The sequence below is a fragment of the Elgaria multicarinata genome, chromosome 19 (assembly GCF_023053635.1).
Source record: "Elgaria multicarinata webbii isolate HBS135686 ecotype San Diego chromosome 19, rElgMul1.1.pri, whole genome shotgun sequence".
Classification (NCBI taxonomy): domain Eukaryota; kingdom Metazoa; phylum Chordata; class Lepidosauria; order Squamata; family Anguidae; genus Elgaria; species Elgaria multicarinata.
Window position 1 is genome coordinate 1,793,632 of NC_086189.1, and position 24,008 is coordinate 1,817,639.

Consider the following 24,008-nt stretch of genomic DNA (forward strand, 5'->3'; position numbering starts at 1 on the left):
CTGGTCGTTAGACGTGCCCTCGCTTTCTACCAGTCCAGAACTGCTACCCTCCGGAGATCCCAAAGACTTTTTGTTTGTTACGGGGGCAAACAAAAGGGCCTTCAAGAATATCTGCTTGGGTTATTCAGACAATTAAATTGGCCTATGAACTCGCTGGCCTCCCGTTGGAGGGTAGAGTACGGTCCCACTCTACGAGAGGAGTGGCTACTTCTACAGCCTTTGAGAGAGGTATTGCCCTACCAGACCTCTGCAAAGCATCTACATGGTCAACACCTCTGACCTTCGCCAGTCACTACCGCCTGGACATCAGGGCACGTAGAGACTGTGCTTTTTGGCGTGCCGTCTTATCGGCAATTCTGTGAATTTCATCCATCATCTGACACCACCCACCTCCGGTAAGTCAGCTTGTTATTTGCCCATATGTGTGATGCACAGAGACCACGAAGAAGAAAGACAGGTTGCTTACCTGTAACTGTAGTTCCTCGAGTGGTCATCTGTGCAGTCACACAACCCTCCCACCGTCCCCACTATGGTGTCATTTCTTGATTACCTGGTGGTTCACCTCAGTGAGACTGTTTAGGCGGTTTCAGGAACTGAGGGGATAGGGCGGGAACCCCTGAGCATGCTCAGTGGACAGTGGGGGAGGGGTTCCTGCCTAAAAAGATTTTCAGCTAGTGAAGTTTCCGAAGCTGGCCCCGCGCAGGCACAGAGCCCATATGTGTGACCGCACAGATGACTACTCGAAGAACTACAGTTACAGGTAAGCAACCTGTCTTTCTCTGCCCAGGACCCCAAATAAAAGGCTTAAGCTACAGGAAGGCAGATTTTGGTTGAACATCCGGAAAAACTTCCTAACGGTCAGAGCAGTCAGACAATGGAATGAAGTGCCAAGAGAGGTGGTGGGCTCTCTGTCACTGGAGGTATTCAAGCAGAGACTGGGCAGGCATCAATTAGGAATGCATAATTAGGATTATGGCACTACGCAGGGGATTGGTCTTGATGGCCTAAATGCCCCCTTCTAACTCTATAATTCTGTGATCCCCACCCCTCCCCCAAACCCAGAGCTATGGGCACCCTCCTGTCAGGAGTGATGCAAAGAGTAACATTTCCACTCGTACTCCTGCATGTGCTCTGAGAGATGGGAAGGGGCTTGGGCCAACACCACCCATGGCTTCTGCTGAGGGACAGACGTACACGACTACCGTTGTAGACTCCGACTTGCACCAATTTGCTGTTCTGCAGATTCATGACGCTGTAGTTGGCGTATTTCCGGTCTCCATCTTCATTGAACTCCACCCTGCCAGTAACTCCCTCTGCGTACTTGGTCTGCATCAGCACCCTAGAAAGAAGGGTAGGTTCTGAAATGGCCACTCTGTGACCTTGAGGCAAGGCTGTGGGTGAGCACAGCAAAGTTCTGTGTTCACTTTTTAAAAAACAAGTTTCAGGAGTGGAGGCAAGTGCCCAGGTGGCCCCATAAAGGCAGGCAAGAAAAATGATTGGACGGGCCCAGGAGCCCCGTAGGGACAAATGGCTCAGACTGCGGGATCCAAACATTGTATGGCCAAACTGGGACCAATATTGGCTCTTTCTGGCACTTGCTCCCTGCTGGGCTGGGAGCTGCAGTACCCATCACATCACAACCCTAGCCTTCTGCAATGAGGGTGCTGGAGTACAGCTCACATATCTCCTGAGCCCTGTCCCTGGGTTGGGACCCCAATTGCCTTATGCAAGTTGCTAGCGCTTATGGCTGTAGAGAGATGAGTGTCAAAGTGTGCACCCAGTGCTGGGAAGCTTATTGGGTGTGGTAAGCGAAGTAATGAAGCTGCAGCTCTTGGGCAGCTCCATCTCCTATCTCATGACTAGCAGAAGAAGAATTAAGGAGGCAGATGAAGTGGCACTGAATGTGCAACAGTGGGTTTAGGCCTCAGAATGTAACTTTATTAGAGGGCTCAGCCATTTTTTGTGAACCGCCCAGAGAGCTCCAGCTATTGGTATAGAAATGTAATTAATAAATAAATAAATAAATAAATAAATAAATAAATAAATAAATAAATAAATAAGAAATCTGGGCTGGCTCCTTCACATGAAAAGGGGAGCTTCTCTGCTCAGTCCCCTGCCTCCCCCTCATCTCAAGACCCCACATCTCCTCCCAGCTCGTTATCTAGGCTCTCCTGCCTCCACCTGGTGTCGAGCCCTTCCACCAATGGCAGGCAGGGCCCACTGATGCTTCCACCAATGGCAGGCAGGGCCCACTGATGCTTCCACCAATGGCAGGCAGGGCCCACTGATGCTTCCACCAATGGCAGGCAGGGCCCACTGATGCTTCCACCAATGGCAGGCAGGGCCCACTGATGCTTCTCTTCTCCAGAGTGGCCTGACAAAGCTCAGTTAGGAGAGCAGCTACCTCTTGAACAGGGGCCCCGTCTTCCAGATGTTGGTGTTCCCCACACAGCCCCTCGGCGGGTCGGTGATATTCTCTTTCTCAAACAAGTCGTGCACAGCCTGGGCCACCACAGCCACCGCGTCTCTGATGTGGGCCGACTCATTCTTCCCGTTCATGAGCTGCAAACCAATCAGCCCTGAAAGAAGGAGAGGAGATTGTAAAAAGAGCCCTGCCCCGAGATCAGGATGCTGGTCCCTCTAGGCCAGCATCCTGTCCCCAGCAGCCAGAGGTCTCTGGGGGCTTTCCAGCTGGGTAAGAAGGTGATGGCCAATGCCAGGCGTTGGCCCTTGCAGGTACACTGCCTCTGAGGCTCCAGTGAGCTCTCCTGGCTAATGCCTACAGATCATTAATTTGTCTATTTGTTTTTAAAAGCCATCTAAGCTACTGGCCCTCACCACATCTTATAACTATGAATTCCATGAATAAGTTACACACTGTGAAACCAGGTGAAAGATAATGAGGGAAGGTACCTTCCGGGGCATTTCGCAGAGCATTGCCAGAGATCTCCCTTTCTCCCACCAGCCACACGTAGCCTGGACCGGTCATGTTTTCTTTAGCTGCTGCCGTGTATACGGTTGTAGCATCATCCTCACTGGAAAAGAACAAAGGGTACGCTGGCAGGACAGCTCTTGACCCTCCCTCTCTGTTCACCCCAGAGGACCACTCTGCCTGCCAGAGTCCCCAGGGACTCCATCACTGCAGCAAGGCTCCTTGTGGGAGGCATATGGAAACCCCAGAGTGACTGCAATGAGGCCTTCTTCACAGCAGGGTGCACAAGGGAGAGGGGAGGGGAGGCTTGCTCCTTTCCCTCAAGATGCAGGGCTTCAAAACTGATGTGTAAGTCAAGAACTCAGAGATCGGCTCTTCTGATCCGATCTTGCAGAGAAGGGTGCAGCTCAGCAGGGACCACATGTTTTTGACTGGTGCCCAGTTGTCTGTTCATGTTCCTCTCGTGAGGGGTTCAAGATGGCAGACACCCAGCAATGAAATGTGTTTGTGAAGGAACCTGCCCACTTAGGCTGCACATGCATGGAGCTTTACAAGGTTTCAAGAGTAAAAAAAGTCTGGCTCCTGCCTTGCTCACAAGCATCTTACACAGGGCTCCATCACATGTAATCCCCCTCCCCGCTTTGTCTCTGCTTTTTTTTACCTCCAGTGCATAAGCGCGCCAAGCTTATGGTCCCTTTCGATTGTTTGCTCTTCCACTCCACCCCACCCCTTTTTTCCTTCCTCCAGTTCATTGGTTGCTCCCTCACCCCCTTAACAAGACATATACAAGCAGGTCCTGTTAGATGAATACTTTAACCAGACCGCCTCTCTGCCCTACAAAAATGAAACGACCCCTTAGTCTGGCTCTTTGGGTGCATCAAGGGAGTACAATCCTGTCTCTGCAGAGATTCGGGCATTGTACAATTTTAAAAATGCTTTTGAGCCTGGGATGCAAGGTTTGGGTCTTATATTGAGGCTTGGGAGAGATCGCTTTCCCCTGCCAGGACCTGATGCAATCCATTCAAGCTAATAGCCAGACTCCTGTCTCAGCACCCCCCCACCCCCAACAAAGGAAAACATGAGAGTACAGCACTACACAGAGGCTTAAGGGTGCATTAAAAATGCTTAGGGAAAATAATCCAGTCTTTAGGAGTTCTAGGAAAAGACGGAAAAGGAAGAGGCAGGGTGTCAGCAGGACAGGCACGGCATCATGTGAGTACCATGCTGCAAACCCACACGCCAGGCATGGTGAGAGAGCACAGTCTCCATTAGACAAGGAAGAAGATAATGCCGGGAAGTAGGAGGGGGAGCCCATGTGGCTTTCCGTGCTTAAGCCTGGCTACAGCTGGGAATGAAGACTAAGGGGCTAGGCCAGAGGCACTGTGGGAAAGTTAGGCTTGAGGGAGTGAAAGAGAAGTTTGTGTGTGTGTGTGTGTGTGTGTGTGTGTGTGTGTGGTGTGTCATACACACATGCATATTCAGAGAGAGAATTCCAGGGCAGGGGGCAGAGAGAATGAATGAGCAAGAGCAGCTCCAGGTGGAAGAGTTACAGGAGCAGGAACCGAAGGGGAGATAAAGGCAGGAAGGAGTGGGCAGGGGCGAAGGAGTGGGGAGAGGGTTCTGGTCACTAGTGGGTCAAGGGACAGGGCTACAGCAGAGGCAGAGCATGTTGTGAGTGGGCAGGGGTGGAGCCGTATGAATTTTTGGCAATGATGGCGTGGTGGAACCCAGCAAATCAAAGTATAGCATCCATAGGAAAAGCACATTTTAACCTCCCTCTGGCACAAAAGATGGCATTTACACCAGAAAATATTTGCTGTGGAGCCTGGGGCAAAAATACCAAAATGGCAGGCAAGTTATCTGATGGTCAGCAACCCCAGGCTATGGAGAGCGCTCTCTCTCTCTCTCTCTCTCTCTCTCTCCTGCCTTTGAGTGTTCTGTCCAATCAGTGTGAAGACTCTCAGATGATTGACAGGTGATGTGCCTATATTTTAATTTTATTAGGAAGTATAGAATGGTATAGTGAAACTATTGCTCTTGATAAATTAATTCTTAGAACAGTGGCCTAAAAGCTGACCAACAAGACCTTGTCTGTTCTTTTTTGGCAAGTGAACTTCAATTTATAATTAGTTAAAATTCAAAAGTTAAAATTCAGCATTGAAGGTAACTGAAGCTGCAGCCCTGAACCTACTAGGGAGTAAGCCCCATTGAACACAGAGGGGACTCACCCATCCACGCCCCCACCCAAAACAGTGCTTCCAGCCTGCGTGCTTAAGGCACAGGGCTCACCTTGCTGAGAGGATAATCACCCGGGCTTCCAGTTCCTTGGCTTCCAGGAGCAGTGAAGTCACGTTTTTTGTTCCAGGTTCAAACTGAAGCACCTTCTCAGCCTGTAATTCGTGTGAGCAAAGCAGGTCAGTGTGATCGCCAAACACTTTTGGGTGAGAGCCATGCTTTCTAGGAAAGAGTTCCTTAACTCTTTCAAAGCACTGCTAGGTATGGAAAGGATGGGTAGCTAAGTCGTTTTTCTTTTCTTTTCTCTTTTTTTCTTTCTTTTCTTTTTCTCTTAGGTTTTTTTCCCCCTTTCTTTTGATATTTTTTTCTCTCTAAATCTTTTTTTAATGTTTTGCACTGTGCATGCAAACTGAAGTCACTCAAGACCCAAAGGAGAGGCGTGCATTTGTATAGGAAACAGGAAAAAGGCATATATAGGTATATATATTCATTTATTTTGCAATGCAATTGAAAACTCAAACCAGTGTTGTTTTTCAAAAAAAAACCAAAAAAAAAACAAAAAACGACGGGAACTGAAAAATTAAAAAAATGCACAAGGTTCACCTCCAAAGGGGGTGGGGGAATCAAAGTGAGCGTTTCACACCAAGGAACTGTTTCCTTTCAGGGGGGAAGAGGGGGAAGGGATAGCAGGAAGGGATTGGTTCAATTGTCCAAGAAAGAAAGAAAAAAAAAACTTGCAAGTTAATTATTGCTTTACATGCATGTCTCCAAAAGAAATGTTTCCAGGGCTGGCTTGCTACGTTTCCATTCTCAAGGTCAAACCAAACTTATCCCAACATAAAAGAACGTGCTACCAAAAACATGGAGTTTGCTCGCTTGTTTGATATAGAGATTTTTCTTTTTTTTCTTTTCTTTTATAAAATTAACATTTTTTTGTGCCTGTGGCCAAGTTCATCATTTTGCTAGTTAGGTTGGTGGGCGGCGTGCATTGTCCATGCAAATATACCTTGGGTCCTCGCTTGTTGTCATAGGATAGTTGTTCGAGGCTGTCATAGTTCCTTTTTTTACTCTGATGAATAATGTGCACAGAAAAAATATGTAGACACAGAAGAATATTATAAACAGTTGAAAAAAAATGACGTGTAGTAAAGCAATCCAATATCCAACTCCTCCTCCACTGTTTGCGAAAAGGGGACTTGATAACCCTGGAGCACGCAAAGCCCATGAGGGGGAATTCTCCTTGCACTAGGATGGAACTGTTACGTGGTGGTTGACAACTAGCGGTGCTGAAGGCAAACCTACTCCTGTCTCCTCTCCTCTCCTTTCCCACCTCACTTGCTGCGCCTTTCTCTCCCTTTCTCCTGTTTCCCCAAGTGATTGGGTGAATACACTCAACCATGCTGTTGTTTTAAATGGATGTTTTAGATTGTTGGATGTTTTATTATGTTCTTAATGGTTTTAATTTTTGTGAACCGCCCAGAGAGCTTCGGCTATTGGGCGGTATAAAAATGTAATAAATAAATAAATAAAATAAAACAAATGTTGCTGTTTTTATACTGTTGTTTTTCTGTCTCTGATGTTTTTTAATTTTTTGTATACTTTTAATGTTTACTGTTTTAAGCTTTTGTAAACCGCCCAGAGAGCTTCGGCTGTAGGGCGGTATATAAATGTAATAAATAAATAAAATAAATAAATTCATAAAGTAGCATGTTTCCATAGGGTGCACATGTATTAGCAGGGAGAATTTGGCCATGCCCTTATACCTGACTGGAGTCCAGGGAAGCATGGTAAAATTCTCTGTGCTGCTTGGCAACATATGCACAACAACGAGGTAAGTTGTCACTTGTGAAAAGCTTGTTTGTATTCAGACAGAGGTAAAAGAAAAGAAGGAGAGAGGTGGATACAGGTGTGTACCAGAGACAAAACAGAGCATTCCTTCTCCTTTCCTTTCTGTTCTAGCTTTCAGAGAGAGGGAGGGAGGGAGGAATATGACAGCAGCTCTTCTGAATCAGACAAAGGACAGTCCCTGTAGTCCTGCATTCTCTTTCCAAATGTGTCCAGAAAAGTACAAGGAAAGCCTGAAGAAAACAGCTGTGCCCTTCAGTTGTTCTCCAGTATCTGACATTCAGAGGTTTACTGCCTCTGAACATGGAGGTTCCATAGATCAGTTAACTATTGTGGATAACAGACCTGACCTCCATGAATAGGTCTAACCCCCTTTTGTTATTTTTTAAAGCCATCTAAGTTCATGCCAGGGCCTATTACGAAACAGAATTGCTAAAAAATGAATAATCAAGATTGTGTGTGGAGTACAGTTATGCACCAGGAGAGGACTGCAAGTGCCCTAGAAGAAATAAGCCAAGGAAGGCTGCAGTCCTATGTGCGTTAAATTAAAAGGGAATAAGTAATGCTTAAGATTCTGCTGTCAAGAATGTAAGGCTCAAATGAGTACAAAGCAGCATCGAAAGAGGAGGCTGCCTGCTGCGTCTCTGCACAATTCACTGCTCTGGTCTGTCACCTTCCATCGAATTAGCCTCCCCTAGAGGCTGGCATCTCTTCATTGGATATAAGTGGATAATTCAGTCATTCCCAATGGCAGAAATGGAACAGAATTAGCCACCCACAGAAGAACCTGCCTGTCTGTGGCTTCTTTGGATGAGTCTGTATTCTGCGCTTGCCTCTTGCAATCTGGAAGATTAATGATTCTTATCTTGCAATTCTCATGCAGAAACACTGTGGGTCTGCACCTTCAAAGGAGGGTCATTTATACTCAAATATATACTGAAAGGTAAGACCTTTTCAGGAGTAAGCTGTGTTGTCCCCCACCCCCTTTTAATCAAGAGGAAACAGTGCCTCCTCAGCTCTTAGAAGTTTGGGAGATTACTGTTCCAGTAAATAAGCCCCATTGTACACATTGGGACATGCTTCTACCAGTTCTGGATGGGATTGCACTCACCCTGAAGGAGCAGGTTCGTAGCTTGGGGGTTCTTTTAGACCCATCATTGTCACTTGAGGCTCAGGTGACCTCAGTGGCACGGAGTGCCTTCTACAAACTCCGGTTGGTGGCCCAGCTATGCCCCTATCTAGACAGGGATAACCTGGCTTCAGTTGTCCATGCTCTGGTAACTTCCAAGTTAGTTTACTGCAATGCGCTCTACGTAGGGCTGCCTTTGAAGACGGTTCGGAAGCTGCAGCTCGTGCAAAATGCAGCGGCCAGATTGATTTCGGGAACCAGAAGGTTCGACCATATAACACCTGCTCTGGTCCGCTTGCACTGGCTGCCTGTATGTTTCCGAGCCCAATTCAAGGTGCTGGTTTTGACCTATAAAGCCTTACACAGCTTGGGACCACAATACCTGACGGAACGCCTCTCCCGACGTGAATATACCCGGTCACGACATTCAACATCTAAGGTCCTCCTCCGGGTGCCTACTCTGAGAGAGGCTCGGAGTGTGGCAACAAGGGATAGGGCCTTTTCGGTGGTGGCCCCCAGACTGTGGAATGATCTCCCTGATGAGGCTCGCCTGGCGCCAACGCTGCTATCCTTCTGGCGCCAGGTTAAGACTTTCCTCTTTGCCCAGGCTTATGGCGGCACATCCTAATTACCCACATGTTTAGTTTTTAATCGGTTTTTAATGCTTTATGTGTGTATGTTCTGTGTTTTAGAATTTTAAATTTTGTATACTTGTTTTTACCTCAATTTTAGAATTTCTGTAAACCGCCCAGAGAGCCCTGGCTATAGGAGCGGTATATAAGTTTAATAAATAAATAAATAAATAAATGCTTCTGAGTCAGCATGTTCAAGGATAGGGCTGTAAAGGAGAACTGGCATCACTTAAGAATCTGGTCTTCCCATTCAAAACAAAATACCAAATGTGCTTGTAACCCTCACGAGGAACATCAAAATGGGCTTCTCCACACAGAGGCTTTTTATCCCACAATTTCACCGGGGTTTTTGCCTCTGGAGTCTTCGTGGGATTAAGACAGGCTCTTTACATGCATGTTTCATTACACAGCTATTAGGTGTTATAGCGCCACATCCACTTTACATGGACAAATCTAAACTGATCCAAACCGCTTCTTTTTACTAGCTCATTATTTCCATTTCAAATCAAGCCATGGAAATAGTTGGAAACTACAGGAGAGGTGCTGGAGGTTGACGATTTGAATAACCAGTAAACTTCTGTGAATAACCAATAACCCAGGTAGAGAAGCTCAGGGAGTGATGTTTTGAAAGCAGCTGTTAGAGCAGGGCTAACAGTTGAGCTATTAGTTGAACCTCTAGCCCAGGGGCCAACCCTGTCCCCTCCTGGACTTCTCCCCTTCCTCTGGCCCCCAACCACCAGCCCTATGGTGCTTGTAAGGAGAAGGTGTGAACCTTTGCCCTTGCCTGGAAAGAACCCAGAAGTCTTGGCTTGTTCCTTTCTCTAACGTACTCCCACCACCACCACCACCTCTGTCCAGCTTCTCCTTCTGGTGACTGACAACACTAGCATTTTCCCCATTCTAAAAACTTTTGAGGTCATTGTGGTGTGGGGTATGAAAAAAACAAATTTGGGCTTTCCATATTCAACAGTAGATGGCAGCTTCAGGATTGAAGCTTTATTTTCATTTAGTTATGTCAGTAGTTAAAAGATAAACAATCTGCTCCACCTGTTTCTGTCTACCAGGAAGAGTCCCATACATTTTGTTCCCTCCCTGTCTGTAATCTATCACCGTCACTGTTTTCTTCTTGTTCTTGCATTTGGGAGATGCCTTATTAAAATGTTGCAGTTAGTGTGAATTGCTACATGTGTTCTCATTGTTTGGGTTCAGTTTCCTGAAGTTAGATTTCTGTGTGGAATGTATCTTCATGCTCATGTGCCTGTGCATGTTTGCACACTTGTGAGCATTAAGGCGCCACCATGCAGCACACAGCCTGCATTTCATACACATTGCAACTGCTGAGGTATATTTTGAACTTTTGACAACATTGCTGGACAACTATGTTTTTCCAGTATATCTTTAATAAAAAGAACAAGAACCATATTTGCTTTAAATCTATGGAGAGCAGAAACTGCTGCATAGTGAACCAGTGGAGGAGGAGGGCAGCCTCTGTTTGTAATGGGGGTGGCTGGGAAGGGAGGAGAACTTGGGCAGTGACCCTTCCTATAAGAATAGGGACAAGCACTTCTCTCCCCATCCACCTGCTGCATTTTCATCTGTGAATTATGGTTGGAGAGCCTGGATTAGGCTTCTCATAGGTCATGGTGGTGCTGATGCCTGTGGCAATCTTAAGCTGGTCTGCCCTCATGCCACAAAGGGACAGGCAGTGTGTGTGTGTTGACAACGTTGCTTTGCTGCTTGTTCCCTCAACACCCTGTGGCATCACAACTGTGGGGTGGGAGTGGCAAATCTCCATGGCAGGAGGAAGCATGGGCTTTCTGGCGGTCCCCTGCCTGGCCTTCCTGCATGTCCCTGACGTACCCTGGGCATTGAGTCACCCCTGGAATTCCCCCAGCCTCATTCTGAAGCAAGGTCACATCAACAAACAGAGCAAAGAAGGTGGTGACCTTGAAGTAAAGGAAAAAGTTGCAGTAAGTCAGTGACTTTTTAAAAGTGCAGTTTTAGGGGGAAAGCCTGTGGTGGCTGCATCATATAAGCAATGCAGTGCCACTGCACAACCACCACAAGGTATACAGGGCATATAGACAAGCCCAAGGCCCTAGTAAAGGGAACAGGGCTCCCAAGAAAGCTGCTGGCCAGGAGAGCAGCAAATGCAAGGAGAGGTGGAAGAGAGAAGGTCGTGGCTTGGGACTCTGGAGGAAAAGAATGCAGAAGCTCATTTGCTGGTTTGAATCCTTGGCCTCTATAGAAGTGGCACTACTACTACTACTACTACTACTACTACTACTACTACTACTGCTACTACTATTTTAGCTGTTTTATAGCTACAGAGCGTTGCTCTTGAGCCAGCCACCTGTTTGGATGTTTCCCACATAACCACTGCAGGCAGTTTCAGGCCAAACAGATTCAACTCAGCACTGACCTGTGCCCGTCTTGTAAGGGCAAATAAGCTCGTAAAAAGAGGCCAGGCTAGCTCTTGGTTGCTGCCTTCTTCCACTGGCCCTCAAATCAAGACTTGCAGCAGAGGGATTCATGTTTCAAGGAGTGGGGCAGGGCATGGCCTCATGTTTAAATGCCCCCTCATATAGACAAAACCTCCCTACACACAGAAAACTAGCTTTCCCTGGAGAGGATTTCAAGGTTGGTCTTCTGCCTGCTGTACTAGTCTTCTGTGTGTAGGGAGGGCTTTCTTTATTTGCAGGAAAGCACAGAATCCTGTGATTTCCCCTTGCAATCTGAATGGCGCTTGTGTAAATCAGCTCTGACTTTCCTACCCAATAAATCAGAAAAACTTGTGTGTGGAGATGATGGAGCAAGCATGTTAATAGCAGTTCTAGAGAAATTCGTAGAATGGGGGTATTTCATATCCATGCTGTAATTTACCATATTCTGGGCTTGAAAAGAGCCCCTTTGCCTTATAAACCAGTCTGCCAAAATGTCTCTTTTCACCCTTTGAAGTGCAGATAAGGAGGGTGTTCTCTTTTTAGAAGTCAGCTTGATTGGACTTTTTAATAGAATGAATATGGGAGAGGCACTCTCAGTGCTACAACATGGGCAGCTAGGAAAGCAGGGGGTACAAATCCTAGGGAGGCAGGGCCAGAGCTCAGAAGGAACTCAAAGGGAGGAATTTGCTGGAGGCCTAACTAAGACTGGGAAGTCACGCAGGCAGAGAGACTGGGGAACAAGTGAGGCAGCTGAAAAGTGGAGGTACCGTGTCCCTAGAGAGACACGGCCAGGAGATCTGTTGCCCAAGCAAAGACAAAGCCTAAGAACCAGTGTGAAATAGTGGTTAGAGTGGGAGACCCGGGTTCAAGTCCCCACTTAGCCATGAAACTCACAGGGTGACGTGGGCCAGTCTCTGATTCTCAGCCTATCCTATCTCACAGAATTGTTGTGAAGATAAAATGAAGAGGAGGAGGAGGGGAACTACAAATGCTGCCTTTGGTTCCTTGCCAGAGGGGAAAAGGTAGGGTATAAATGTAATAAATAAATAATATTATGATGCACATATTTGCATATATTATTCTGCACCTGGAGTGATGAGGAGGGGGGAAATTCTAGCCTTTGAAGTGTCATTAGGCATTTCCCACGATCTGTCAAGCATGTTTAAATAAATATATTATAGCCACCATCTGCCAGCGGGGGACTAATGAGCTGCTGGAGTGGCCCAAGGCATGCTGGAGGTGACCATTTCAGCACCCCCATGTGGCCTGCTGCAGACCCAGACCACCCCCCCACGGTGCACCCTTGTCGCCCTTGAGAGTGAGCCCCTGTCCTCGAGGGATGGGGATTTGCAGAGCTCCAGGTTATGCTTCTCCTCATTTCACAGTTGTCGCTGCTGGTTTTTCTTTGTTTGTTTTTGGTTTTTTTAATGTAGGAGATTTTCGACCATGGCAAAGCAAGTGAAATGAATAAGAGTACAAACTTTTGTCAGGTACTACTCAAGAGACACTGTTGATGCTTAAAGCATAATGTTAGTCATGTTAACAATGGGAAGAAAGAAGGTGTTTTACATACAGAAATCTACGTACATACAACAAGCCTGAGACTTTAAAAGATTTTGTCATATCAACATCATTTTAGACAGCAGGACATGTGTGATACTGACCTTGGATTCTTTCTCTTCCAAGAGGGTCTCCAGTTTCTTTTGAGCAGCCCGCCCCTCGTGGTCATCACTGACGATGAGGATGATGTGGTTCCACTTGTAAAAGCGCATCATCTCAAACCAGACATTGGACTGGTGGGAGTAAGGGGGAACAGTGCGCAGGAAAGACAAGTGGATACTCTGGGGAAAGAGCAAAAGAACTGAGAGGTCCAAGCGTCCGCTCTATGGGGAAAGGCTAAAATGTGTGACTTTTTTTCTGTTTAGATTGCTACTGCACTACCTCTTTTCTCTGGAATTGGCATTTTTATGGAGAATCTAGACAAAATTGTTTACAAATTGTTACATTTCAGTGTTTTTTCCAGTGCTAGTTTACAGCAAGATTTACTTACAAAAAAATAAAATTACAGCACTAACTTGCTCAGTATGCAAAGCACTGTTGATATTTTTCAGGGCTCCTGTGCTTTTAAGAATATCTTATTTGCTAATTTTATTTTTTCTGGTTGGTCACAGCTGGTGGATTCATGATAAATAACCTCTTAACTTTTCTGTGAATAGCCTGGCTTAGTTGTCCAAGTGTTGGTTTCTATTCCCATAGAAGGTTTTGTGTGTGTGCGTGCATGTGTGAAAGGATTTAATTACTTGTTTCCTGTAATTTTTTCTTTTCATTTTAAAAAAGTGAAAGAGCACTATTTTATTATGCAAATAAAAGGGGGGAAATGCAGGGATACCAATAATTAAAGTTCCCCATCCCACCTGTGGGAACAGAAACTGAGAATTGAGAGACTATTCAAGGGGCAATTAGTCATCAGTAATTCCCAGCCACAATCAACAGAAAGCAGTAAAGTCAGCAGAAGATGCAAACAGGATCTTTTTGAAAAAGCTAGTGAAGAACGTTCACTGAATGGGATTTGTGGGAAACATTGACCCTGTTTCAGATGGCATGCTAAGCCACCGTGGTTAAGCATTTTGAGCTAAACATTATGAATTAGCGTGTCGTTTGAATCATTACTAGACATGGTGGCTACATAATCATGGTTTAAACATGTTCAATAACTATTTGCCGCAAAAGTGTTAGCAGGGTTGTCTGAACAGGCCCATTTTAGAAGGATCTTGGCCATGGCCAGGTACTTGTTGGATAGTATTCAATGTGATGTGGAACTTCTGCTTTAATTCTGAGTCCAGATGATTACAGAAAAGGTAAAGGGCTCTAAAGTGGAAGCAACCTTAAGCAGGGGGTAAGGCAATGTGAGGTTTTCAAAATTACAGAAAATACATTTACATAATGCTTAATTAAATTATGGAATTTGCTCCCAAAACAGGTAGTGATAGCTAGTAGCTTAGATGGATTGGACAAATTCATGGAGAAGAGCCAGTCAATGGTTGTTAGCCATGATGATGGAACAGAAAGAGCTTCCATTTGGAGAGGCAGTTGCTAGTGGGAGGGGGCTGTAGCTTTCATGCCCCACTTCAGATGGACCGCTAGACTGGGCGGCAGCAGCAGGGACCTGGCTCTTCTCCTGGTCATAACAAATACCTCCCCCCACTATCCAACCCAGCTTCAGATGCTCTTTTTAAAGTTCCATACCTTTTTTCTAGAATGCAGGTAAGCTTTAAATGACTGGCTTACCTCAGTGTTCCCAGGGCAGCAGCCTGGGTGCTGCTTTAAAACCAGAGGGATGATGTAAGGGCAAGATGTTCTTTCTGCTCCCTCCAACATTGCTTCCCATGGCATGAAACCACGGCCAATCTACAAGCAGAACCAGTCTCCCCCTCCTGCGCCACAGAAGGAGCTCCAGTATCCAGGCACCGCTCAGCCAGAACCCTGCTCCTGCCGTTGCTGTGTGGTTTGGAGGAGAGGCTGTGTGTGTTTGCTTGAGCTAAAGAACTGCCTGGGAGGGGCAGGAACCCATCCAATGGCATGTAGATCAGCCTTAGGAACAGCCCATTGAAAATTAATCTGGGGTTGGGGAGGAGAACGGGTAGCACTGAGCATTCTGCAGGGAGACATTGTTGATCCCTCCAGCAGGCTGCCCTAATTTATAGATTCTAGACTGAGTCTCTGGATCTGCATCTGCCTTCCTTCTTTCTCTTTGCTCGTCCAACTCTGCCACTGTGCCAGCTGCTGCCAAATGTCCTCTCCTTTAAATTATTCAACCCATACTTTGTTTCTTTATAGGCCCTTTCTATACCTAAGGATTATCCCAGAAAAATGGAGGGATTGTTCCTGCCTGCTCCCGGGATCCCTTGTGTGTCATTTGCATGCACAGGGATGATCCCTGGAAAAAATGCAGGTGTAGAAACGGCCTTAGATGCCCCTTAGAAGAAGAGGCATCCCATCCCTCTATGTGAGAAAGGACTTGGGCAGATGTCTCTTTTAAGAGGAACAAAAAGCAAAGGTAGCTGTGTTGGCCATCAGAAAAATGCCAAAATCCATATTAGAGTAATATCTTCACTAGGCTAACCCAAAGGTCACAAAATAGTGTGCAGGCTTTTGAATTCTCCAGAATTCTTCATCGGGCTCTAAATGGTGAACAAAGCAAATAAAAGGGGGGAGGCACTAAACTGCTTTTAGTACTTTGCCCTGCTGCTGGTTTTAATTACGTTTTATGCACTGAAATGGTTTTATTCAATGCTGTTAGTTTTATCTTAATTTTATTCAGCACAGTTTTTATTTTAATATTTGTATTTTGTTTTTAATATATTGTACACTACTGAGAAAACTTTGGTTATTAATTGGTTTAAAAGTAGTAACTAAGTAAATAATAAAATAAATAAATCACTTAGTTACCTTATCTGAATATATGGACATGCGCGTTGTCAGCCCAATGACAGGGATCCTGTAGAATCCAGCTGTGTATGACACAGGCGTTGGTGTTAGGTGGTCGTTTGGAGCTGGTGGGTGACTCACTAAAATGGCATAGACCTGTAGGATATAGCAGACCAATATTAATTCACAGACATCACCTGCGCCAGAACCCCGTGAATATCCACCACTGACAGCTGTTAGGGGTTTGATGAAATGGACAGTTGCCTAGGAGTGCTGCATGACTCGATAGGAGGCGTCTGTGAGTGAAGGCAATGGTACATTTAAACAGACGTTGCTGTGAGTTCTTCACCCTGCTTCCACCTGGCTACACAGATTACATGATGTAATGCTAGTGAATCAAATAGTGCCCCTTGCTCCACACTTCAGGGAGGTTGCAGCCTTTTGCAAGTGCATTTTCAAAGTGCCACATACAAGATGAGCTATTTAGCATCATTGAAAAGAAATAGCCCACAAACATTTTTAAAAGAGAGAAGGACAGGCATTAGCCAATCAGTTTCATTCATCAGCAGATCTTTTCCACTCAAACTTGTGGACCTATTTTATTTTTGCTAGCTTGCATTCAATCAATCAAGTTTATTACAGTAAAATAACCAGCATATCAGAACAAATGAACAATGAAAACAGTTAAAAAACAACAGTAAAGTTAAAATTGAGAGATTAAAAGTCAAAATATACAAGCAACAACAGAAGAAAACATGAGAAAACCCAACATTGAACAATGTTAATTTATCACCTCTCTACAACAGATTATGCCTGCTGAACAAAATCTAGCCACTTTAGCTGTAACCTGAAAGTTCTGGCCTGACAAGAGATACTCTAAGCCCCCCCCCCCCCCCGTCTATACGACAACAGGATTGCTCCTCATTAAATATAAACCCAAATTTTCATTGATTCAAATTTAGGTAAAGAGCATCACACTGCAGCAGCAACAGCGATTTATCTCCTGAATTATTATTTTTTGTAGTGCAGTGCAGTGCAGGAGCATTCACACGTGCGAGGCACCCTTCATACGGCAGTCATTCAGTCAAGACATTAGCCTGTCAGTACCGAGAAATTCACCCTTCTCCTTGCTCACCCCTCTCTCAGTCCCCACACACCCGGCCATCTCAGGCTGGCGAAAGCACACGTGTGCGCCCTGCCCCTTCTTTGCGCGCGAGGTGACCCTCTCTGGGCCAGAAGAGTGCCAGCTACTGGGGGGTTGGCGGGAGAAGAAAGAGGGATGGTGGTGGTCGCGGGGGCGCTGCTGGAGAGCGAAGCAACGAGGAGGGGAAAGGGGGGGCTCGGAGGTCCCAGCCCCTGTGCTCTCCCCTGCCCCCCAAGTCCCCATCCCTCTCTGTGAGCCGGTGCCAGGACGCGGCACCATGGAAAAAATGCCCTGCTTGTGAGGCTCCCCCAGCACTTGGAGGGAGCGAGCTGCCCACCCTGCCCCAGTTCCTCAGGTGCTTGGTGCCTCTTCCTCTTCTTGCTCCCCCACGCCCCCAGTCGAGGAGTTCGGAGTGGCTTTCTCTGTCCCCCTCCTCTCCTCACACAGACTTCCTGAAGAGGGGAGGGGACCCTCGTGCCAGCTGCTTCGGTGGCTGAGTGCGTGCCCACGCCTCCCATAGCCATCCCCTTCCCCTGAGGTGGGCGGCGGGAGAGAGGGAGAGGGAGAGGGAGACTGAGCTGCCACCGCCACTACTTCTTTCTCCTCAGAGCCGGGCGCGTGGCTTCTTTGTGTGGTGCAGTTATTAATGCACACATACGGACATTCGCAAATACGATGATATGGAGGAGAGGAGTGAAGCTATAAATCTTATCTGCAGAGCTCCACAGATTCATAGAAGAGGAAATGCGAGTGGGCAAAGGAATGAAGCAGCCAGAGGATGCGATAGGTGGGAAGGTGAGGAATCAGCCAATCACTTTGTCCTACCCTCAAAGCTCTTCCCACATGTCAAAATGCGATTTAACTCCCACAAAGAGAGGGAGCGGTGCAAACTCGGAAGTGATCTAAAAGTTGCGGTAAATCGCATGCGAATATGCACATTATCGGGTTAAAAAACCCACTGCTACGGCAAATGGATGGCTCTGTCATGTGTCCTGAAATGCAAATATGCACATTTAGGTCGGGGTAAACAAGGCGTATAGACAAGCTCCAGGTAAAATTCATCCGATCTACCTGGAATTTTTTGCATGAGTGGGTTTATAAGAGAGGACCCACGGTCTCTACTCCACCTTGCATTGGAGCTCATTATGGGTGCTCACATAGTAGTGAAACTGCCTCTGTCAGCCTTAAGCTGTTACATTTAGAAGCACTCAAAGGGCCACTGTCCTATTTATTTTGATCAATTCAATCTCTCTCTCTCTCTCTCTCTCTGTGTGTGTGTGTGTCTGTGTCTGTGTGTGTGTGTGTGTGAGAGAGAGAGAGAGAGAGAGAGAGAGAGAGTGCTATTTATTCAGAAAATGTGTTTGGGGGCATGAGGAGATCCATCACTAGTAAGAGGATGCCTACTCACTGAAAGCCAGTTGTGAGAGGCTGGTTACTATGCTGGCTGAGGTTATGAATGCCTCTTGCAGAGAGGAAAGCTAGGGAAGGGTGCCATTTGGAGGTGGTTTGGAAGAGTAACCGTGGCTGCTGATGGGGAGACACTCAACCCACTCAGCCCTTCCATTAGGCAGAGTGAAGCAGCTGCAAGAGACACTGGGCGATGCGGTGATGAGGTGCTGGAAGACAGAACCACGCAGCCTGCCCTGCACCCCCTAAGCTAGCCTTGCTGCCCTCAGGTCTATATACTAATGCCCAGAATATGGAAAACAAACAAAACGAACTTGAACTCTTAATGCATGAAGGGAAATACGATTTGATAGATATAACTGAAACTTGTGGGATGACTCCCGTGACAGCAGTATAGCAATTTAGGGTTACAACTTGTTCAAAAAGAACAGAAGAAATAGAAAGGGAGGCGGAGTTGCATTATATGCTAAAAATACCTATTCCTGCACAGAAATACAGGCGGATGAGCCCAGGATCCCCACCAAGATCATCTGGATTAAAATAAATGGTGCAAGGAATAAAAGGAGCATGATAGTCAGAGTCTACTACCAAGATGAAGATGAAACTTTTGAGAAACAAATTGCCAGTGTTTCAAGGAAGTGCGATTTGAGGGATTTCAATTACCCAATATCTGTTGGGTGACAAATTCTGCCAAAAGTGACCCTTCCAAGAAATTTCTGACATGTGTGGCTGATACCTTTATCCTACAGAAAGTGGAGGAAGGAACTAGAGGATCAGCTATCCTTGACTTGATTCCAACCAATAGGGACGACTTAGTGGATAAAGTGGCAGTTACGGGAACTCTGGGGGAAAGTGACCACGTCATACTTGAATTCTTGATTTTAAAGGAAGCAAAAGCTGAGTGTAGCCATACACGTACTCTGGATTTTAGGAAAGTTGATTTTAATAAACTAAGTAAGGTCCCATGGCAAGTGGCCCTAATGAGAAAAGGAGTCCAAGCTGGGTGGGAATTTTTTAAAAAGGAAATTTTAAAGGCACAAACAATTCTAACAAGGAAAGAAAATAGAAGACAACAGAAGAAACCAATGTGGCTTCTCAAAAAGTTTAGAGATGACTTGAAAACAAAAAAGGAATGATAAAGAAGTCAGTCTTAAAGAAGTCAATTTTAAGCATCTTGAAAACTATGCAGAGATTATTAGAAGCCAGCATAGATTTGTCCAAAACAAATCCTGTCAGTCTAATCTAATCTCATTTTTTGATCAGGCAACCTCCCTTGGGGACTGTGGGACTGCTGTTGGCATAATATATCTTGACTTCAGCAAAGCTTTTGACAAAGTGCCCCATGATATCCTGATTAACAAATTAGTTTAAAGTGGGCTAGATGGAACAACTATTAGGTGGATCCACAGTTAGCTACAGAATTCGACTCAAAGGGTGCTTCTCAAACTGGGAGGGGGAGGTAATGAGTACCACAGGGCTCAATCCTGGGTCCGTGCTCTTCAATATTTTTATAAGCGATTTGGACAAGGAGGTGCAACCACCTGGAGAGCTCCGGCTATTGGCAGTATAGAAATGTAATAAATAAATAAATTTTCAAATTTGCAGACAACACAAAATTGGGTGGGATAGCTAAGACAGAAGCAAACGTCAAAGTTATCTTGATAGGGTGGAGCGCTGGGCTGAAAACAACAGAATGAAATTTAATAGGGATAAATGCCAAGTTCTACACCTAGGAAATAGAAACCAAATGCACAGTTACAAGATGGGGAATACAAGATTGGCTCAGCAATACTAAAAACAAGAAGGATGTTGGAATTGTTGTACATCACAAGCTGAATATGAGCCAGCAGTGTGATGTGGCTGCCCCCCAAAAGCAAATGCTATGCATTAATAGAAGTATAGCTTCTGGCTTCCTTCTATTCAGCATTGGTTAGGCTTCATCTTGAGTATTGCAACCAATTCCTGGCACCACACTTCAAGAAGGATGCAGACAAGCTGGAGTATATTCAGAGGAGGGCAACCAGGATAATCAAGGGTCTGGAAACAAAGCCCTATGAGGAGAGACTGAAAGAACTGGGCATGTTTAGCCTGGAGAAGAGAAGATTGAGGGGAGACATGATAGCACTCTTCAAATACCTGAAAGGTTGTCACACAGAGGAGGGCCAGGATCTCTTCTCGATCCTCCCAGAGTGCAGGACACAGAATAATGGGTTCAAGTTACAGGAAGCCAGATTCTGGCTGGACATGAGGAAAAACTTCTTGATTGTTAGAGCAGTACGACAATGGAAGCAATGAGCTAGGGAGCTCGTGGGCTCTCCCACACTAGAAACCACTGGGAGAGATCATCCGGAGACATGGGGCGGGGTGCTATCAGTATGCTGATGACACCCAAATATATTTCTCTATGCCTTCAATAACAGCATCAGCTAAGGGTAGTGTGTCTCCACTGATTGAATGCAGGGAGAGAGACAGGGGGAGTGCGACCCTGTTGGTTCTCCTGGCAGGGTTGGCGCCAGACTATATTGCGCCCTAGGCAGGCGCGTTCTGAAGCCGCCGCCCCCCCCCGCTCGCTCACTCACCGCCCCCTCACTCGCCTGCCCACCCCGCTCGCTCGCTCACTCACTGCTCCCCCCCGCTCGCCCCCCGCCCCCGCCCGCTCGCCACTCCGGCTCCCCCCTCGCTCACACGCTCCAGCTCCCCCAATCACTCGCCCGCCGCCCCCCGCTCGCTCACTCACCACTACGGCTCCCCCCTTGCTCGCCCACTCACCGCCCGCTCCCTCCCACTCCCGGCTTTGAAGCCAGGACGCTGGGGTTGGGGGGCGGGGCAGAGGCTTTGAAGCGGCGCGCCTGGAAGTGGCTTCCTGGCGCGCCATACTGAAGTCTCCACCTCCAACCCCAGCATCCTGGCTTCGAAGGAGCCAGGACGCTGGGGTTGGGCGGAGGCTGGGGCGGCGGCTTTGGAACAGCACACCCAGAAGCCGCTCTAGGAGAGCAGCTTCCGGGTACGCTGTTTGGCGCCCTCGTTTGCTTGGCGCTCTAGGCGGCCGCCTGAGTTGCCTCTATGGCAGCACCGGGCCTGTCTCCTGGACCTCTCAGCGGCTTTCAATACCATCGACCATGGTATCCTTCTGGATAGGTTGTCTGAGCTGGGAGTTGGAGGCACTGCGTTGCAGTGGTTCCGCTCCTACTTGGATGGCCGATTCCAGAAGGTGGTGCTGGGGGATTATTGCTCTGTGCCATGGCTCCTAAGCCATGGGGTTCCACAGGGCTCTATCTTATCCCCTATGCTGTTTAACATATACATGAAGCTGCTGGGGGAGGTTATCCGGAGATGTGGACTGAGGTGTCATCAATATGCAGATGATACCCAGCTCTACCTTTCCTTTTCATCAAACCCAGGTGAGGCAGTGACTGTTCTGAACCAGTGCCTGGGCACGGTAATGGACTGGATGAGGGCTTACAAACTGAGACTCAATCCAGACAAGACGGAGGTACTGTTAGCAGGTGGTTCATCTGTCTGGCGAGGTGATGTTTGCCCTGTCCTGGACGGGGTTGCACTCTCCCTAAAGGATCGGGTCCGTAGTTTGGGGGTGCTCTTGGATCCAGAACTGTCACTTGAGGCACAGGTGAAGTCAGTGGCAAAGAGCACCTTTTATCAGCTTAGGCTGATATACCAACTACGCCCTTATCTGGACAGAGATAGCCTAGCTACAGTTATCCATGCTCTCATAACCTCTCGTTTGGATTACTGCAATGCGTTATACGTGGGGCTGCCTTTGAAAACGGTCCAGAAGCTTCAGCTGGTACAAAACAGGGCAGCCCGTTTACTAACAGGGACTGGCCGGTGAGATCACATTACGCCAGTCCTTTTACAACTTCATTGGCTGCTAGTCCAGGTCCGGGCCCGATTCAAAGTGCTGGTATTATTTAAGGCCCTAAACAGTTTGGGGCCAGGTTATTTGAAGGAACACCTCCTCCCACCAGACCTTAAGATCATCTACAGGGGCCCTTCTCCGTGAGCCCCTGCTAAAGGAAGTGAGGCAGGTAGCTACTAGGAGGAGGGCTTTCTCCGCTGTGGCACCCCGGTTGTGGAATGAGCTCCCCAGAGAGGTCCGCCTGGCGCCTACACTGTACTCCTTTCGTCACCAGCTGAAGACCTTTTTATTCTCTCAGTATTTTAACACTTAATTTTAACTTAAATTTAAATTTTATTGTTCTAACTCTGTATTTTAATCTTATATCAATTTTGCTGTGTGGTTTTATCCTGGTTGTGCTTTTTATACTGTATTTTGTATTTGTGCTTTTAACATGTTGGTTTATTATGGTTTTAATTTTTGTGAACCACCCAGAGAGCTTTGGCTATTGGGCAGTATAAAAATGTAATAAATAAATAAATAAATAAATGCAATAATCCTTTTCAATCTGGATTCTGTCCTTTGCATTCCACTGAAACAACCCTTACTAAGATTACCAATGATCTTCTTATTGCCAAGTCTAAAGGCCTTTATTCTGTTCTTATTCTCCTGGATCTCACTGCAGCCTTTGACACGGTTGATCATGATCTTTTTTTGGATTCCCTTCATGACCTCGGATTTTGTGGCTCCGTCTATAACTGGTTTTCCTCCTATCTAGCAGGTCGCTCTTTCAACATGTTGGCTAATGGCAGCTCATCTTCTTCTTTTCCCCTTTCAGTAGGGATTCCGCAAGAACAGGTTGCTTACCTGTAACTGTGGTTCTTTGAGTGGTCATCTGTGCAGTCACACTATGGGCTCTGCGCTTGCGCTGAGCTGAGCTTCGGAAAGGATCAGTAGCTGAGTAAAAAACCGTTTGGAAGGCGGGAACCCCCCCCCCCACCGTCCATTGCGCATGCCCCCGCTCGCTCCCCGCCTTCCCCTCAGTTCCTTTGCGACTAGATCGAACCTGGTACCGAGAGGAAGACGGAGTCGAACAACCTAGCATGACACCGCAGAGGGGACGGAGGGAGGGTTGTGTGACTGCACAGATGACCACTCAAAGAACCACAGTTACAGGTAAGCAACCTGTTCTTCTTTTTCGTGGTCTCTGTGCATCACACTATGGGCGATTACCAAGCCTTGTACTCACCAGAGGAGGGTCGGTGTCATTGTAAGATTGCCGAAAGGACCGCTCTGCCGAAGGAGGAATCATTCCTGGAATGGGTGTCGACACCGTAGTGTTTGACGAAGGTCAACGGTCGTGACCAAGTAGCTGCCTTGCAAATGTCAATAAGTGGAACTCCTCTGGCGAAGGCAGTGGATGTGGCCAAAATTCTGGTGGAATGTGCCCTTACCACGGTGGGGGGCTGAAGCTTTGACGTTTGGTATGCAAGGCGGATGGTACTAGCTATCCATCCCGCAAGGCGTTGGGAAGAGACTGCTTGGCCCTTCTGAGCACCTCCGTAGCAAACGAAAAGTCTATTAGTGGTGCGGAAGGCCTGGGTCCTGTCTTTGTAGAAGGCAAGGGCCCTACGGACGTCGAGGCAGTGCAATCGTTTTTCAAGGGAGGTGGTGGGAGAAGGAAAGAAGGCTGGTAAGACGATTGGTTGATTGATGTGGAATTCTGAAACTACTTTAGGTAAAAAGGCGAGGTCTGGACGGAGAACAACTTTGTCGGTGTGGAATACTGTGAGCGGTGGATCGACATGGAGTGTGCAGAGTTCACTTGATCTTCGGCCAGATGCTATGGCGACAAGGAAGGCAACTTTCCAGGTAAGTAGGTGTAGCGATGTAGTGGCTAGTGGCTCGAAGGGTTTTGTAGTGAGGGCATTGAGGACTACAGACAAACTCCAAGTT

The 24,008-nt window shown here is 46.9% G+C and overlaps 1 protein-coding gene across 9 annotated transcripts in view; it reads right to left on the reverse strand.

Annotated features, from left to right (window-relative positions):
* Positions 1-24,008, reverse strand: part of GRIN1 (glutamate ionotropic receptor NMDA type subunit 1) — an 89,136-nt gene that overhangs the window by 49,882 nt on the left and 15,246 nt on the right. For 7 of the 9 annotated variants that reach the window (XM_063144443.1, XM_063144441.1, XM_063144440.1 and 4 more), the window contains exons 2-8: positions 15,667-15,801; positions 12,882-13,058; positions 6,174-6,236; positions 5,222-5,322; positions 2,914-3,035; positions 2,405-2,579; positions 1,195-1,339 (exon numbers count right to left, since the gene is read on the reverse strand). In XM_063144443.1, coding sequence (XP_063000513.1) covers positions 1,195-1,339; positions 2,405-2,579; positions 2,914-3,035; positions 5,222-5,322; positions 6,174-6,236; positions 12,882-13,058; positions 15,667-15,801 — 918 coding nt within the window. The remainder of the gene's footprint in view (positions 1-1,194; positions 1,340-2,404; positions 2,580-2,913; positions 3,036-5,221; positions 5,323-6,173; positions 6,237-12,881; positions 13,059-15,666; positions 15,802-24,008) is intronic. The other 2 variants (XM_063144448.1, XM_063144442.1) reach the window with 1 other exon arrangement.